The 18,709-nt window shown below is 38.6% G+C and overlaps 1 protein-coding gene and 1 pseudogene across 1 annotated transcript; one reads left to right on the forward strand and one right to left on the reverse strand.

Moving 5' to 3' along the window:
- The window catches only part of LOC140948248 (uncharacterized), a 22,011-nt pseudogene extending 9,974 nt beyond the window's left edge, over positions 1 to 12,037 (reverse strand).
- LOC140948247 (histamine H2 receptor-like) lies at positions 11,398 to 18,585 on the forward strand. Its single transcript, XM_073397471.1, has 2 exons — positions 11,398 to 11,514; positions 17,381 to 18,585. Exons 1-2 carry the CDS (start codon positions 11,504 to 11,506, stop codon positions 18,186 to 18,188), a joined length of 819 nt encoding a protein of 272 aa, XP_073253572.1. The 5' UTR covers positions 11,398 to 11,503; the 3' UTR covers positions 18,189 to 18,585.
- The last annotated feature ends 124 nt before the right edge of the window (positions 18,586 to 18,709 follow it).

Raw genomic sequence — 18,709 nt, forward strand, 5'->3', positions numbered from 1 at the left:
AAGCAAATCATCTAGCGTCATATATTTCGCTTAGAAGAACAGTAATAGCTCAACTTTTAGAGACGTTCGTTTAAAAGCCTGTAGCTGAGTCACTTTCCTATCTAAAAAAAAAAAAGAAATTGGGAAACTGACCTTGAATAACAGATTGACAAAAAGATGGAATGTTTCGCTGCGCAACTATGATTGTTAAACGGCAGACTGCATGAACAAACCTTGGTGTAATTTAGCTCATATGCGCATTTGCTACAGGTTGTCAGCTTGATCTTACTTATTTTGAAGAAAATGTGTTGTATATTAGTTAAATAATTTGAGAATACCTCAATCCATGGGGTCACGGACATGTATATTGGCTTCAAATTGTTGTCTTCTGAGTTGTGACCGGCTGCTATTAATACTATGGGTTCCTTGTCGTAATTCGTTGCAAATAAGACGTCCTAAGGACATAAAAAGAAGGCTGTCGATACAAACTTTGAAACACCATCCATTTTTATCAATGCATGGTCATATAATTGGTGGCTTGAATTTATCTGCGCTGACTCGAAGGAACAGGTAATTTTTGTGTACCAAAACCAATTCTTTGTTCAAGATGAAATGTCAAAAAACAAGTTCCTTTCATGGCCTGATCTCTTTTCTTTTCAAAGCTCATATGAAATGCATGATATGGCAACTAAATGTGAGATCAATCACCGTCGACTTCCTTCGTTTTCACTCCCATTTATTAAGTTGGGATAAAACCTGGAGTTTTACAGCCGTAAATATGATTTAAAATGCATAAATGTTCTTGTTTGATACACGGGGAGGTACTCCTGGGTTTTCTTGGTAGGGATGTGCCGCCCGGTACTCCAAATCCTGCCTCTATTTCAGACCAAAAAATGTAATTTTCCACACCCGTTTTCAGACCTGGCCTTTAGGCAAAGATTATGTTATTATTACTTAGATTAGAGTGCAAACTAAAAAACACTTCAAATCCGTTTCGAATTCGCATTGTCTGCGTCGCAGAAGACGAGTGCGTGGGCCAGTTGCAACGCAGGCTAATTTGGAATTGAAACGATAAATACCGTCATACACTCCCGTAGTTCCCTCAAAACCATACCCGATTCCAGATCAAAATGGGCAAGGTGTACATCCGTTTTCACACCTAAACGGCGCAAAAACCCTACCCGATGGGGCGGCACATACTTATATGGCTTATATAAGGGAGTACCCTCTGCTGTTCTATCTAAATAGTTACAGAGCCTTCTTCTGCTTAAAAGCGAAGTGCTTCTTACCTTGCAAAATGCACCATTGTAGCTTGTAGAAACGGAATTGTTGTTTGGAAAATCCACGTGTTTGCTCTCAGCGAAAAGAGGCCTGTGTATTTTTTCAAAGGCCATCCAACTCTAAAGAGAGGGATAGCAATCATAAATGGATTGCTATCTCATACCTAAATCCCGTGTAGAAATAAGTAAGCTATGTTTCCGAAAAAAGATTTGTAAGTTGTATCCACAATACTTGCGAGATGATCTCATTTCACGTATTTTATCATTGATCCTATTCAGACCGAGCTTTTTTTGCTCCAAGTAATTTGACGATGATTCGCCCGTGTTAAATGTTGAAATATTATGAGTGGTTTTTGGAAGTGTTGTGATGGCATCGAAAGTGATTTTATTGTGTGATTTACCGAAGGTGTTGACAGACAAAACTCAGGTATGTGGTTGGGCTGGTGTTAACAGATTACTTTGTGCCAAGCACAAAAATGCTTCGTTTAGATGATTGTGTCTTAGAAATCCTATTCTGTGCTCAAAGATTGTGGCTTCTTAATCTGTGTTCGGCGGCAGACACATAGCTAGGGCCTCAAGGTTTCGCTGACTAAAAGGTTATAATTCCTGGACGTTTCAAATGTTGTTTATTATGTCGCAAAATCCTCTTACTGCTGAGAGAGGAATTTACCGTCTGTTGCCAGCAATAAAGTTGTCAGCTAGTAACTTTCAACTGCTTTCCATTCGACTTAGATATCAAATTGATAAAATGCACTTGAAATTTCTTTAGCCACGTTTTAGCAAACGCCAGATATATTTATAAAGGAGAAAACATATACCACAACGATATCTTCATGTAGACCATCATAATTCTGTAGTTCTCGAAGACAAATGTAAAAGGAGGAACTGGTTGCATTTTCCACCCACAAACTTGCGGCATCGTGCTTAAAGTCTGCACTTATATGTTCTGCTGTAACCAGGACTGTTGGTGAAGACGCAAATTTTCCCTGTTAAAAAAAAAAAAGCGGTCATAACAGTAAGAAAGTTGAATTGGTAATTATTAAGTATGCAGAGCAAAGATGATTGGGAGAATAGCATGTAAAATTAAATTTGGAATAAACAATCTTTCACATGATCGGGACGCTCTTTAAGACATAGGATCGTTGTTAGGTGTCTGAACGCGAGTGTCCAATTTAGCCCTTGACCGTACAAGTTTCTTTCGCCAATTTTTTGTATTAAGTGATACTTTTTTTAAGAATATCTCCCCCTTCTGACAAATGTGAAAAAATGATTTAAAAAAATAGTATAAAAATGGCCCATGTGTCGGAAGGAATTCCGCGGACAGAACAGGGCTGCCTCTTTGCAACTCATGTCTCCAAGTCCAAGTACGATATCTTTGATTGGATAACAACTGGAGTGTTTGGTACTTATAACATCAGCATAGCAAATGTTTATCTTACTGAAAAACTTAACTAAAGGTCATTATTTTTTCTGGTTTATGGAACGGAACAAGATGCAGCTGAGAGGTAACAATAAAGTGTTATTGCCTGAGGAAGGCTGACTTTTGAGCACTGTGATCCAGTCCACCATTCTGGAATGCGCGTTTTACCCGCCACACCTCCATCAGGAGCACCTTGGTAGGCCATCCAGTCCACCGTGGCAAATTCTTTGATAAAGCGATCATTTCTTCCTGCTGCAGTCACGCACACCTAAATATTAAATGTAATGGCTAATGTTTAATTTATCTGGTAAGATAATATATAACAATTATTCACTGAAGTGGAGGTTGGCAGTTGTGGTCATTTGCCTAGCCGCGAAGCGGCAGGCAAATCGCCACCACTAGCTGCCGACACTAAGGTGGATAATTGTTTTAGTCAATACTCAAACAGTGAGATAATTGAGCACAAAAATGATGATTTTTAACTCATTTACTGTTGTCAACGATTATAATTTTGGCGCATAATGACCGAACCGGAGGCCGTCGCGTTTTCTTGCCGACAAATAAAACTCTTGAAGGCATTTGTTTAGCTTTTCCCGGGAAATTTCTTCAAAATGAGTTGGGAATTCTTTTTGTATTAAAACCATTCTGTGAAAACTTATTTGTGAACATATCAGCTAAATAAAGTAAGGCAAGAGTTACTTTGCATATGTGAACAAAACGCTTTTTTTTACCGTTTTCATCGATAAAGTCAAGTCAAACAGACAAAGCTTTACCTGTTGAAACTTCCAAACCGAATTTTGTCACCTTCTTCGTGTATTTCAGGAACAACTTGTTTGATTATTTGAGAAATTTCTTTGTTTGTTACGGTAGCAAACCGGGAAGCCATTTCGCTCGAAACTTTTGCGAGTTTGGAGTCGCTCGCTAGGAGGAACTGGAGGTGAATCAGTGAATAGCACTGGATATTCACTGATTGAGTAGCCAATCAGAGCGCGTGAAAAGCACAATCCACTACTTAAGTATATACTAAATAGATTTAGCCAAGGCCAAAAGCGAAGCTCTCGTGATAACTTACTTCATGAAGTAAAGTTTTCAAAGCCTGTGATCTCTTGAATTCTATAACTGGTCAGCGGAGAACTTAAAAAAACCGTCACCTCAATAAGTAGCAAACCTGAGCCAGCGATAAAGTCATGTGACACTGGTCTTCGGATGCCCTACTTTGACGGCTGTCAATTGGTTATAACATGGATGGCCAAAATCGAGTTAAACACAATTTGTATATGTTTTGGACTTACAGCTAGTAAGACATTTCACATCCGTTAACATGAAGACGCGGTCCTTCGTACGTACGCACGATTTTGTTAGTAACCAAAATTTCCGGCTTGGATGCATAGATAACCAAATTTTCTTACCCATAGTGTTCCTCTGCGCGCGCAAGACGCGAAATCTCCGCTAGTAACTCGTTGTGAAAATAAAATGTGTTCAAATAGTATTTTACTGACCAGAAATATGACAGGTAAACAAGAGTTCTTGGAGATGTAAGACAAATGAACAGAGGCTCACTAATTACTACTTGAAGTAATACTTGAATTGAAAACTTCCTTTTAAAATATTCACCTCAAAATTCTCGAAGTTAACAGTTTCCACCCAGGACACAGTAGCATCATGTACAAAATTTTTCTCGCTTATGTTCCAGTGATTGGTCGTTATTTGTACGTGCACTTCTTTGTCCGGATAGAATGAGAACGGTGGGAATTTCACTACTTCACAGGCCGTCTCTGCCCACTGTACATGTCTCTTCAGTGAAACTCGCCCTGTCTGAACAGGAAAACCTGTCGACGAACAACAAGAAAAAGAAAATACAACATAGAAGAAAAACAAAGCTAATTAGAGCTGAAAGCGATAAAATAAAACAAACAAACAAACAAACAACAACAGCATAACATAAAGACAAAAAAAGATGCATCCTACAAATACCTGATGAGGATGAGAAAAAAAAAACGTATAAAATCCTTTCTATATGCGAGGAATTAAATTAAAAGCTGATTGTACAATCACACAATCATATAGTGGCACTATATTATTGGCACTTTGTTGCGTTCAAAACAGTACCAAAATAAGCATAATAGTATTTAATCATGATTTATTTTGGACCTACAGCTGCACGGAAAATGCCATATGCTTAAAACGGTGATTCTTTAGATGGCACTAAAGATGGCCGCCAAATTGAGTGATGTCGTTAGTCCTCAGCGGCACCATATCTGCTAACACTAGAGCTCTGCATACGCTGGTTAAGGTGGTTTTAAAAATCCTTATAATCCGCTCTCTTACCTGTACAGCTACCGGGATGATAGAGAGTGTGGTTACTCTTGCGCCTGCAAATGTCTAGCAGACAAAAGCACTTGTTCTTAAATGTTGTCGAGTTGGATGAACACACTGGCTCCTCGTACGACGGGCAGTTGTCATCACAAACACAACGGGCATCAAATGCAGAGAAAGCTTTGCAGATGGCATGGTAATCGCAAGTAACGTTTGTGCACGGGTCTATATCTTAAGGGCAAAAAAACAACAACAACAAATTTCAGCGGTTTTATTAATGTATGAATACCAAATTGACCTGACGTCCCACATCATTTGGGAGCGCAACCGCTTTTTGAGTTTTTTTTAAATTTTACTTTGTTTTTCCTATGGAGAAAATTTATGGCAAAAAAGGATAGGAAAGGAGAAGTTACTTTTTCTACAAAAACGCTTGAAAAAGAGGTACACAGCTGCAGTTATTCACCCAGATAATAAGACGATCAATACGAAGTTGTTCTTAATGATTAAACGCCATTTTTTATAACTTCTTTCTTCGACATTTGATCATAGTTTTTTACATTGGCAATTGCCTGACTTTATTCTTATTCCAATTTATTTCTTCAATTTGACGTTTGACCCAACGTCCAAATGCCTTGATAGTAGGACGAACCAGTATGAGAGACAAATCTTTGAAATTAAAGAATAAGCAAATATAAGAGTAATGTACCTCCCACTATTGCATAGTCCACTGTAACTGGATCGTGAAACTTGCTCATTCCCTGACTGTCTTTGATGCACACTTTGAAAGACAAACGAGTGATCTCCTGGAAAATAACATCAAATATACCAATAAATAAAAAGTTTGTATTGACTTGTTAGCTTTCAGACAGAGGGATCCAGTTAGGACAATAAGGACAAGCGCAACTTTGGTTTAATCGGACGGTCTCCAGTTTCCACGGTCATATAATGGGGGCTGCTGTCTGTTACAGTGCGCGGCCACTATAACTGAGGCTAGCTAGACAATGTTGACCAATCGGATTGCATGAAAATAACAATACATTCCGAGAAAGTTAGTTTTCAATCATAATCACCATGGAAAGAAATAAAAGAAAAAAGAATGGATCGTAATCAACCAATTACAATCTACAGATAATGTAACCTTTTTTAAACCATGAACCCACGGAGCCTCCCTTAAGAAGAATCATCGTGTAAAAATGAGTACGGAAAGTGACAATCAGCTTGATGATTCAAGTTATTGCTTGAATTTGCCGTCAGGTGTTATGTGCCACTTCGAACTTCTTTTTTTATTAGTTGTAAGTGCTTTACTCTTTAGCGAAGGCAACTATTTTAATCAGCAAATATTTGAAACAGTTTCAACTTATTAGGTCTCTACAATGCTACTCACCTCAATCCAGACAGTCAAAGCGTTGCTATAGCGACCATCCGCCTTCATTGACAGTTCCCTAGTGCCATTTTCATGGCTGGCAGACGCCATAATATTGGGCGGCTCGTAGAATGGATTCTCAAACTTATAATCCTATAAATCATCATTCACAAACACAATAATTTTCCCTCTGTCTGTTTAAAGTTTTGAAGATTGTGATATTGTCCCAGTTCATTAAGGAACTGATTATGCAAACAAACTCTGGGTCTATAGCTATATCTAGGATGCACCTCCTTAAAACGTAGCGGTAAACGAATCTAAATCACAGCTCTTGTGAACAACGCATGAGGTTTTTTAAATTAATTATTGATGATCAAGAAGGTTGTATCTCTTGTTGGACTTAAACCCTTATTTCAAAAATGCACAATACGCCGATGCCACGGTGTCCCTCAAAGAAATGAGAAATACACAACACAAACCTTGATTGTTAACAACGCTGGTTTAAAGGCTTGAGTTTGTAAGTTAATAAAAATTGAATATATCACTAATAAACGTCGCATTTTCCAACCTGACAAAAAGCATAGTTGTTTTCTTTCTTTGGTGCACCAAGTCCAGAAAAATGAAGCCTTCCATGCTCAGTAAAATTCCAAGCCTCAGGTAGCAAATCATAAGCAAGCCAGTTCTGAAGAGAAGGACGCAAGTAACAGTCACAGCATTAAACGTCTTTCCTTGTGGTTTTTAAGAAAACTTAAACTGACGGTGAGAACCCTGAGAAAAATTCGTATCTGCAGTCTAAGAAAGAAGCAAAATATCATGACCTATATTTAACACTATTCTGACCGGGCGTTTTTGGGCTTCCTGGGAAATCGAGGGGAAGAGGCCTTCGAAGGCTTCTTCGAGAACTTTATAACCACTCATGACACCGCCACTAAATTTACACAAAATAGTGTAATCATCATTCCAACAACTAGCTGTAATGTGATTGACACAGTAACGTAATTTGACGTCACTAATGTCGCCTTGTAGCATTTATTGTCTGAACCCATAGCTTATCAACTATTCCCGTAGTCATTAAGCAAAAATAATTAAATTACTTAAAAATCATGACGATGATTGACACTTTGATAATCTTTAACAATGGCAGTGACAACATGATGACGGCATTTGTTACTGAGACCATATGCCTTTTTGGATCTGCCATTTTGAATTATTTAAATTTATTTAATTCCATTTATTCCTGCCAGTTGGCCATTTTAAATTCAATTAATTTTTCCAAACTAGTCACTAAAAAGCCTTGACCATTTTAACAGCTACGTAAATAATGCTAAATTAAAAGTGATATAATAATTCATTAGTAATAAATCTAGAAAAAATCAGCAAGAGTCGCCAAGTTTGATGGTCCTAGCTTGAACGGTTTTAATTTTATTCAACATTAAAGTGTTAGGAGGCCTCAAAGCCAACGGCACCGGCTGAAGTGAGCCCTAAAGTGAACCCTAAAGTTTCATCTCAGAATGTATTAGGGAAATAACGAGGATAGTTTATATGCGCGACTTCAAGAAAACTTTCTTTCTTTTCAAAACGCCTGCTGCACATGCGCAGCAATGGCGATATTTTGTTAAGGCTGAAAAGCCGCTCTTTGAAAGAACCCCGCTCCCTGATCAGCGCCCCCTCCCCCCTTTTTCACTTCCAGTCCACCCCTTCACCCCTTTCGTCAGGCTGTCTTTGCAAAGCAAATTCAGAGTTTTACGGTTGTAAAACATTTATGGGTTAGGTATAACAATAATTCTTCTAATATAATTTTTACGTAATTTATAAGCGGAGGCCAAACTAACCACCAGGTTTTTAATTAGCTTCCATAGAATCAGATTTAATTTTAAATTTAATTGATAACAAGTAAGGACGAAGAAAAACGTAATAGTCGAAGACTGGGCTAATTTTTTAAAACTCACCACTTTAAGTCCGGTATGGATACCGTCGAAACTCATAAACTCTCTCAAGCAAACAACGAAGCCGTCTGCTTTGACCTCTTCTAGCCAGATGTTCATGGAATCAAAAGGATGGTTAGAATGTTTATGTTGAACGGTTACAAACACTTGAGGTTTTATCTAAAAAAAGAGAAAAAATCAACCAATAAGTACATGTACATACTGAGCTTAAATATGATTATCGTCCTTTGCCCCGAAGAGGACCGGATTAACAGCGCTTAACGTTATGGACTGACGTTATCACAAGCTCATGGCCATTATAGCTTCACAACAATTGTTGATTCGGAAAATAATCAAGTGTCGACTTCATTTCGGCTTTGAAGAGTTACTCGATTTTGCATTCGGCGATTTGCCAGAGTATTAGGAGGAGATTCTTGAACAGCAAACAAAAAATAGGAAAAACAACGGACGATTCATATAGTGCTAAGCCCTTTTCTTGTTAAAGGGGATATGCCACGATGATATTGCTTCTTTAGGCCACTTCGCAATTCTGTGCTGAATTAATCACTGTGTCCAGTTATCCATGCATTAAATGTTCCTGCAGAGCCATGAAGAAGATATCAAACAACTTTCATCATGGAGCACTATAACCATTACATTTTTTGGTGATTTTTGCAGGCATAGTATTTAAACAATTTACAAAACAAGGCCATTTTTTTTTAAATTTTACTGATGTGAAGTCACGCGCGTTTTCGTTGTTTTTTTCCCTTAAGGTCGAACTTGAGTTATGAGTTTTTCGTGAGTATTGACTTTAAAACTAACATGGAAGACTAAATGAATGAATTGGATGACGTTGCGAAGTTACCTGTTTCTGAATGCTTAGCGATATCTTCTTGCACTGTGTTCGTGACGTGAATTCATTGAATTCCACGATCCCTGAGTGTATGCCTTGATGCGAACCTTGAAATGCAAGCCAGTTGATCACAGACGTTCCACCAGAGCCACTTCCTGCTTCGCGCACGCAGGCTTCAAAACCTGTTCTTGACACCGACTTCACCCAAAGAGACGCTGGGTCGTGGATTTTAACATATTTGTTTCCGTGACTGAGCGTCGCGAACACCTTTACATCTCCCGAATCCTGGAATTGAGTTTCGAAAGAAACGGCTTGGCAACCATGGTTGTTTTGGGAAGTGTTGGTAATATTTACCTTCCCAGCTTGAAAGACAGCCCCTTGAATGTAAAAAATAAAATAAAATTTAAAAAAAAGAACTATTATGATGATATACACGATAACGATAACAATAACAATAACGATAACGATCATAATGATGATGATAATGATGATGATGATGATGATGACGATGACGATGACGATGACGATGACGATGACGATGACGATAACGATGACGATGACGATGACGATGACGATAGACCTGCCAGATGGTGCGGAAGGGGGTATAGGGGCTACAAATATCTCAGTATTTTACAATTAGACCAGATGAAAGGCGAGGTAACAGCGGAATACATCTGAAGAGAAATTAAGACGGTTGTGTAGATCCAAATTGAATGGCGGAAATCTTATTAGTGCATCAATGTCTAGGCTGTAGGTTTAATACGCTACAGTGCAAGTACAGTGCAGTGTATTGTGGATTGCATGTTGGAAGGGCTGGTCAGTATGGATAGAAAAACTAGGACGACCTTGGCGGTAAATGGCTATTTACACACAAAAAGTAATGTTACCAGACTGTATCTACCGAGAAAAGAAGGGGTGAGAGTTGATTGGTATTCAGGAGTGTTAGAAAGAGAGAAAATTGTTGCATGGCTACCTGAGAGATAACACGAGTAGATGCTGCATGACTTTGAAGGAGAAGGTGTTTGTTGAAGAAGAGAATCTTCAGGACTACCAAAAAAGAAGGGAAGAGGAGAAAGTCAGGAACGGGAAGGTCCACATAATCCACATGGAGAATTTGCTACCAAAACTTCAGGTTTGGCTGGAGAGGAGTCCTGTGGATGTCTCAGAAATGGTTTGTTAAAGATGGGAAAAGAAGGCAAAGTAATGCAAAGCAATGCAAAGGCCTGGTATGGAAGATTAAGTTTGCCCGACATTTTTTGAAGTACTCAGTTATCAGCCATCAATTTGTACTGCTCACATTTTGCGGAATGTGGTGTGCCTCTAACCTGTTGGATGCAGCTGAGAAATGAGAAGACCAAGAAAAACACCAGGGTACTGGAGGGAATCGCCCAACGATAATGACAATGATAATGATAATGATAATGATAATGATAATGATAATGATAATGATAATGATAATGATAATGATAATGATAATGATAATGATAATGATAATGATAATAATAATAATAATAATAATAATAATAATAATAATAATAATAATAACTGCAATAAATTGATAACTGTTAATCGTTAATTTTTGGTTAAGTATGCACTTGTTGACCTAACCACCACTTTCAATAAAAACCCTTTATATTTCAGTTACTAACGAAAGTTGAAAACCTTAATGAATAAGCAAAAGAACTCAAAGAAATTCTGAATGCAACAATATCTATTTCTTGACAATCTATATATTAATTTTTTCTGAATATTTGGTTACCTTTCCCCATTTTGCTATGTAATCCTTCTCATATCCCCCTAAAATGATGCGATCCTCTTATATTTCGCTATGTCATGCAGATCAATTTACCATTTTTGAATCTATAGGTCTAATCCATCTGGATTAATTACACCCCATAAGTGGTTTACTTCCTTGAAAGCGAAGGTTGAGCTCGGGCCTCACGTCTCTTAGAACGTGCTTTAAGCCTGAGATCGTCGTCTACAAATTCTTTTTTGGGGGGCCCTGGAGAGTATTTTGTCAGCTTCATATTTTTGCTTATCCAAGACGAGTAATCCTGCATAAGGGTTTTGTTGACGCACGTCTTCAGAGGCCCAAAGGAAGCACATTTGGACGCGCAACAGGTCTAATCCATCTGGATCAATTATACCCCATAAGTGGTTTACTTCCTTGAAAGCAAAGGTCGAGCTCGGGCCTCACGTCTTCTTATCGTATGCTTTAAACCTGAGATCGTCGTCGATAAACACCTTTTTGGGTGGGCCCAGGAGAGTATTTTGTCAGCTTGATATTTTTGCTTATCCAAGGCGAGTAATCCTGCATAAGGTTTTTGTTGACGTACGTCGTCAGAGACCCGGAGGAAGCACATTTGGATGCGCAACACGTAAAATTATTGCCTACAAGGTTTTCAAGAAGTACCGGAGAGAAGTCTCCCAGTTCCCAGTTTGCTTGGAGAGATTTCACCCATAAATATCCCTCACCACTAGTTGCTGCCCTTGTCCCTCCTAAGATGCGCATGAAAAATTTTCTTCGTAGATAAACAAATACCATTGGGGTGCTCGAGAAAACGATGAAACGTGCAGTCTGCACCAAATTTGTATTGTTCAGATTGCAGTCAATTGTCAACCCCCTTAACAAAATTTGCCAACAACATTCTTGTTTGATGAAAATTACCAGAAATTTGTAATTTACCAGTACAATAATCGATGGTCATTAGTAACTTACCACTGGTAAAATATAGCTGCCAATAAAGCACCTGAGCGGCAAGGAAAGCAAAGAGTGGCTTCGTCATCATTGCCTTAATTCTTTACGGCTGTGTATTTGATGTTACCTCTCCTCTGTTGCAAATGCGTATATGGACACTAGGCATCTCTAATTAAACCTTCTCGGTTTTGGAATGAGGAAGACTTACACCAGTTATTTACCACCTATCTCTCCAACGGGGTTAAAGGGTCGTCGGACCATGTGAGCGTTTTAGCGTATATTCCGCTGGCGTTGTCGGCATTGTGGAAAATGATTGGCTGGGGTTCGACAACTACTTACTACAATGGTCCTTGGGGATAAACGTCAAGCAACTTTGTTTAACCTTATCCAGTGAGCTTAAACCTTTTATAATCAGTATCCGTTGGCTAAACACTTTCTGGAAATAAACAACTATTCATGCGACATTGAATTAAGATCGTAAACAGGTACACTAGGTATCGCAGATTGTCTTGCTAAAAATAAGGACTTTTCCTGTTCTGAAAATACAGGTCATGTAATTCGAGGTCTTAGAGCACAGAATATACTAGTAATAATGGCTATCAAAATTAAGACACTTAAAAATTATCAGACTTGGAAAAATAATAGGAAGATATTCGAGTACATGATTCCGCATTCTCCCGCTTAAACGTGATTAAAGGAAAGCTGATGTTTGTTATCTTAAAAATTGACCGACACGTACACCGCTTAATACAAACAGCTATGGACTCTGGCCCTGTTACGTCACCGACTATACCGTACATCAGGGGGACCTCTGAAACTATTACCCGTATATTACAACCTTACAATATACGTGTTGCACACAAACCGATAACCACTTTACGGCGAGTGGTTACTAATGTCAGGGACAAAGACAAACCGGAGCACAGACAGGGAGCAGTATACAAGATCAAATGCTGCAACTGCCAGGCTTCTTACATTGGTGAAACCGGCAGAAACCTAAGCACGCGACTGACCGAACACAAACGAGCGACGAGGAATGGGGACGTCAACAATCACATTGCTGAGCAACATTTACAGACAAAACATCAAATTGACTGGGACTCTGCGACATGTACAACGTATTCTACAGACTACTATCAACGTCTCACTTTAGAAAGCCCAGTGGTTTACTGACTTAGAACAAACGCCACTGAATCGTAGCCAATAGTTACCAGCGCCGTACAAACGATTTATTGACGAGATCAAGCAAAATTAAATACGAGAGAACGACTGGAGAACTGACAATTTTACTAACAATAGACTACTGTTTAACTGTGACAACAGACGGATCGAAAAGCACCAATTACTGATTACGAGTTTTCATAGCCAATAACATTACGGCTTAACTGACAGACGACCAATAACATCGCTACGTAATTGACCAATCAGATCAATAGCCAGAGTATAATACCATCAACTGACGTGATACAACTCACTTTGACTCTGAAGATGACTACCGCACAGGTTGTCGAAACGTCAGTCACTGTCAACAACAGTCCTATTCAGGACTACGTTCACCCGGACGATCAAACTCAACCTACAAACAGCTATGCTTTTGCTTTCAAGTCAATTTTCCTTAACAAAGTACGTAAGTTGTAATTACAGTTCTAGAATAGAATTATTTTTCAAGCGAAAGAATAAAAGTCTCACTGCAAACGGAGCTAAGGCCAAACTGATAAGCTTTTAGAATTCAGAGGACTTGATGTCCACCCCCATAATTCTTCATAAGATACTCAGCCTCATTCATTAATTGATAAATAATGTATTCACTTATGTCTTAATGGGTTCTAGTTTCCTTTGCTAATTATTCACTTCCGCTACGGACCGAATATCTTCTCACACTACACCAGAGTGTGGCACAGAACCTATCAGATATGTGACACTCCACTTCCGAGATCGGTGCGGCGCAGTTATGCTCCGTTACAGAAAAAGCGCCAAAATCACCATGTGTGAACAGCGAGCCTGGTATGGTTTTCGTGTGGGTGCAAACAATATCCGGTATAGTGTGCACATGCCTAAATTAGGTGCAATGACCTTTACATCCGGTAAAATTCATTTATTCAACCTAAAAGTCAGTGAAAGGATGCCTCAAGTGAAATACGGGTTCGAATGTCTAAAACAATAGAAAACTAGTTGGGATGAATGGATACGACTAATCTACGGAAATGCAGACCACGGAACCGTGGAACCTAAAGAAATGAGTCTTTTTATTACTAGAGGTAATCATTGATTACGGATCCACATTTCGTCATTTACGGAAAAGAAATCGACTCGAAACGAGTCCAGTTTCCCGACCGAGGAGCCCCTGATAAAATTAATAGGGTCGGCTAATTGTGATTTGCGGTTGCCCGTGTATAGCTGAAATTTTTCTGCCTTGGTGCCACAGTAACACCAGATTAGGATGCGTTCTGACGAACGCGACAACTGCCTTTGGTTAACATGATAAAGTAATTAGTTACGATTAATTGTTAACATTTCCGGCCTCAATCGCATACAATAACTCGCTTTACCAATGGCTGCAAACATAGCAGCCGGTACACTCGTGTGTAGTACCCGGGGGCCTGTTTCTCGAAGGTCCCGGTAATTTTTCGGACCCGCAAAGTTGTTTTATGTTTGCCACATTTGCATTCAAGATCAAAGCTTCAATAATTTTGAAAATGATTCAATGAAACTACCAGTAAACGAAGCAAAATTGCCCGATTTGTGAGCTACGAACTTTGCTACTATTCAACAGATGTTGATTTTAAAATTCCCAGCTAGGGCCCCGGAGAGCTTGCCAGCAGGCTAGGTCCCAGCCTCAGCCCCCCATCGACCCGTGGCGCTGACTAAAAGGATCGTGAAATGGAAAAATCAAAACTTTATTCTATCTTCAGCCGGCCGTGCCGCATTTAGTATACAGATTTAATTTTTAAGTAAGAGTTGGAGCCTCCCTTAAAATTATTGGAGATGGATAATAATTAACGATCCGCAAGAAAACAAAAGCAGTCAAATACACAGTAATTTGGCTTTTCAAGTTAAACATCAAATACATTCAATCAGTTTAATTTAGGCTCGTTTAGTTTAAACGCAGATGTTTCTATAAGCGTCAAATAAACTGTTCGGATCGATTCTTTGGTAATAAGTAATCTTTTGCTTTCAAGTTATTTATGACACTAAACCAGACGAAAATTAGCATACATAAGAGACAAACCTGGGCCTAAAGCTAATATTATTTTGCAAAATAAGTTTTATTTTAAAACACGTTTAATTAATGAACAAGGAGATGAATTTCGTTCCTAATGCACAAAAGCAGATGTCCTCACCGCCTGGGCCATGCATAACGTCACGTAGCTTCTTTTAACCTAGTAGAAAACATTGATATACCAAGAAAGTACATGCAAAGAAATAAATTTTACAGACTGATCTATTCATTATTAGATGTTATCAAAACTGATTCATGGATTTTTTATTGATCACAGTAATTTAACGGGCCACCTGTTTAAAAAGACAAGAAGGGTTTTTCAGTAAGAATAATAGGTCTTGAGCTAAAATTGCAACTTTGAATCACTGGCATGTATGTCTCATTAAGGGTATTTCAAAGAAATATTTGTTTGTCCGCAGAAATATTTCGTGGCATTTGTGTTTCATCTCAACTTGAAAATCTTTTGCTATTATTAGGGCGGCGTGTGGAAGGAGTTAGTTTTCTTCAAAGTAGTGCCGCGATTGAATCCTTTTAAATAGGGTGTTTCCGTATTGAATCACTCTCAAGCCAAAGTCCTTGATATGAAAATAAATAAATTGAGTTGTCAGACAACTGAAACTAATATTTTCAAAAAAGGGCCATGGAAACGAGTAAGAGGCGCTTTTCATTGAACAAAAATCCCGGTTTGACCAATGGAAATGAACATTGGTTGCACAGACCCGACCCAAGCCACGTCGCGTCTGCTTATTGTATTGTTACGCAGGCTACCGAAAAGCGGTTGTAAAGAAAAACAATTAACTTTCTCAAATGGAAAGGGGCGTTTCGGTCAGACCGACCGAAATGACTGGTCAAAGTGGACCGCTTTCCAAGGTGGACCTAAATATTCCTGTCGGAAGGAACCAAAATGGTCCGTTGCATTTGATTTCCTACCGGACATTGCCGGAATTTAAGGCTGAATGAAAAGCGACTAATGCAAGGAACAGTCTCTATTGAAGTACCTCCTCAAAATGCTTATAATTGAGCTGGACAAGCAACTGGAATGTGTACCATTGTTTTCGTTTGCTATAAGACATAAAAGGTTTTACGAAACCTTAAATAACAAGTAATGAATACGGCTGAGTATCTTATGAAGAACTATGGAGATCGAGGAGGTTGTTATCCGTCGAGGCCGTAGGCCGAGACAGATAACACCCTCCGAGATCTCCATAATTCTTCATATGATCAGAAAGCTGAATTCAATAATTGTTTTATTATCCATTCAAAATAATTCCTACTTTAAAAACATAGCTAAAACAAGCTTACCCGCATCGATGGTCAGTTTATCTTCGATAGTTTACATTTAGGTTTGTCCAGCTCCGCAAATATTCTCCAAATAGCAGATGTCGCCCTCCGAGTTGTCTTCTGCCTGTTTTTGCTGTTTTTAACCATTATTTCGCCTAGTTCCAGCTGTTGTTCTTACTCTTGAAACGAGTGAAGTGTCTGCCATTTTAGTTTTTACAACGAAAACAACTCAATCTCGTCCCCAGGTCTTCTCGGTTAATGGTGCATTAACCTGTAGAAGGCTGCATTTGTGACCTCATTTCCTCGTTAAACACAAACTTCTTCCAAATTTGGTCATCAGTAACTGGTTATGGTGAATTATGCGTGTGCTTTTAGCCAATCAGAATTACGGAAATATTTTGAATGAATAATAAAGAAAATTAATACCTTTCACCTTAAATGCACCGTTCATTTTTAAATACAATCCTTTTATGGAATAAAAAGCTTTAGTCGATTCACAACAAATGTTGTGGTATTCTCTAAATTACGAGTTCGCGCCTCTTGCATTATGTAATTACAGTGTAGATATACGAAGAACAGGATATAGGCGATAACTTAAAATTATTGGAAATGGATTTGAATAATCAAATGACTGCAATAAAACAAGAACAGTTAAGTGCCCAGACACTTGGGCTGTCAGGTTAAAGTGCACATTAAAAACTGTCCATCAAATGACAAAACCGCAGATGCTTCATCTATTATATTCAGAGTAAGATTCGCTAATCGGAGTTCTTTGTCGGCCTTGACAAAGAGTCAAGTTATTAATAATTACATAAACCCGGCAAAAATTAACATATATAAATTTCCAAATTCGGCCTAAAGCTAATACTACCTGGCAAAGGAAGTTTTATTTTAAAACGTGTTATTTTATGAACAAGGAAATCAATTTCGTCAGCAATCTCACTGCCTGGGCCATGACTGAAGAAGCAAATCATTACTGTTCACGTTCGCCTAATTTAACACACGACTGGGGTGTGATATTTATTTTGCTTAATTCTCTTTTCAGTTTGGTTGCTATCGGCGGAAATTCTACAGTTTTGTTGATCATCTACAGAGTACGCGCGCTGAGAAGTTCGTCAAATATCCTCATCGCATCGCTGGCGATTGCAGATCTCGAAGTCGGCCTTGTTGTGTATCCTGTCTACATCGCGTTAACTGTCACAAGGAAGTGGTTTAGCGCGCACTTTGTGTACAGACTGGAAAACTTTCTTTGGATTCAATGTTTAGTAACATCAACATTTACCCTCTGCGCAATTAGCATCGACAGGCTTATTGCCGTAACGTTCGCCATTCGGTACAAACAAATAATAACAAAAAAGCGGTGTTACCGAACAATCCTTTCAATTTGGATCACATCGTTGTTGTTCGGATGTTCCAGTTTGTTTGTCAAGGATACTGGGAAGGCATCTGTTCTTTGGATTGTAACGCTTGTGCTAACTGTCGTCATACCATTTGCAGTAATAATTTACAGCTATTTTCAGATATTTAAAGCAGTACATGAGCAAAAAGAAAATATCTGTCGCCTAAGTCCAATGGAAGCTGCCGACATGCTAAAGAATAGGAAAGCAGCATGGACAGTGGCTATCGTTGTTTCTATATTTTTCATGACATTTTTCCCAAACGTGGTGTTCTCGGCCATAGACGTAAGTACGAGAGATTCCTGCGAGAAGGCGCTAGTTTACCGACATTGGTTATGGGGAATTCTACTTGCTTTTAGTAGCTCGGCTTGGAATCCTTTCGTATATGCTGCCAGAATCAGAGAATTCAGATGCGAACTAAAGCGCTTGTTCAAGCTATCTCAAAATTTTAGGTAACTACTCTGTCTTCTTCCTCAGTTTTTTATCTCCCTCAGCAAACGCCATGAGTACAATCAAGAGCCATAATGGGACTGGTACAATCTTGACGAAAGAATCATGAACAAAACATTAAAAAGCATTTTGCAAGTGCGCTCTTCCAAATTATTAGTTTAGTTTTGTAAAGCTTTTCTCGCCATTTTTCTCACGAGCCCGGAATTCAAGGCTTTTGAAAATAAAATAACCAGTGATCTAATTTTGGTGTAAAAAGACATACTGTTAAACTTTATTTAAGCGATACGTTAACTTGTTTATATTTGAGGACACCAAATCGCATTCTTAAATAAAAGATAGAGTTCCCCAGGAAGTGAAAAGTTATTGGTTTTTATGAAAAATAAATAAAGCCACATTATATATGCCTATTAAAAGGGATTTCTTAAGACATAAAACGGTAAAAACGAGCCGAGCAATAAAATCCGACGTTTCGGAGTAGTCATGACTCCATTAAAATGTAATGTTTGGCAATGGCGGAGGACTGTTGT

This window comes from Porites lutea, chromosome 9 (assembly GCF_958299795.1).
Source record: "Porites lutea chromosome 9, jaPorLute2.1, whole genome shotgun sequence".
NCBI classification, from domain to species: domain Eukaryota; kingdom Metazoa; phylum Cnidaria; class Anthozoa; order Scleractinia; family Poritidae; genus Porites; species Porites lutea.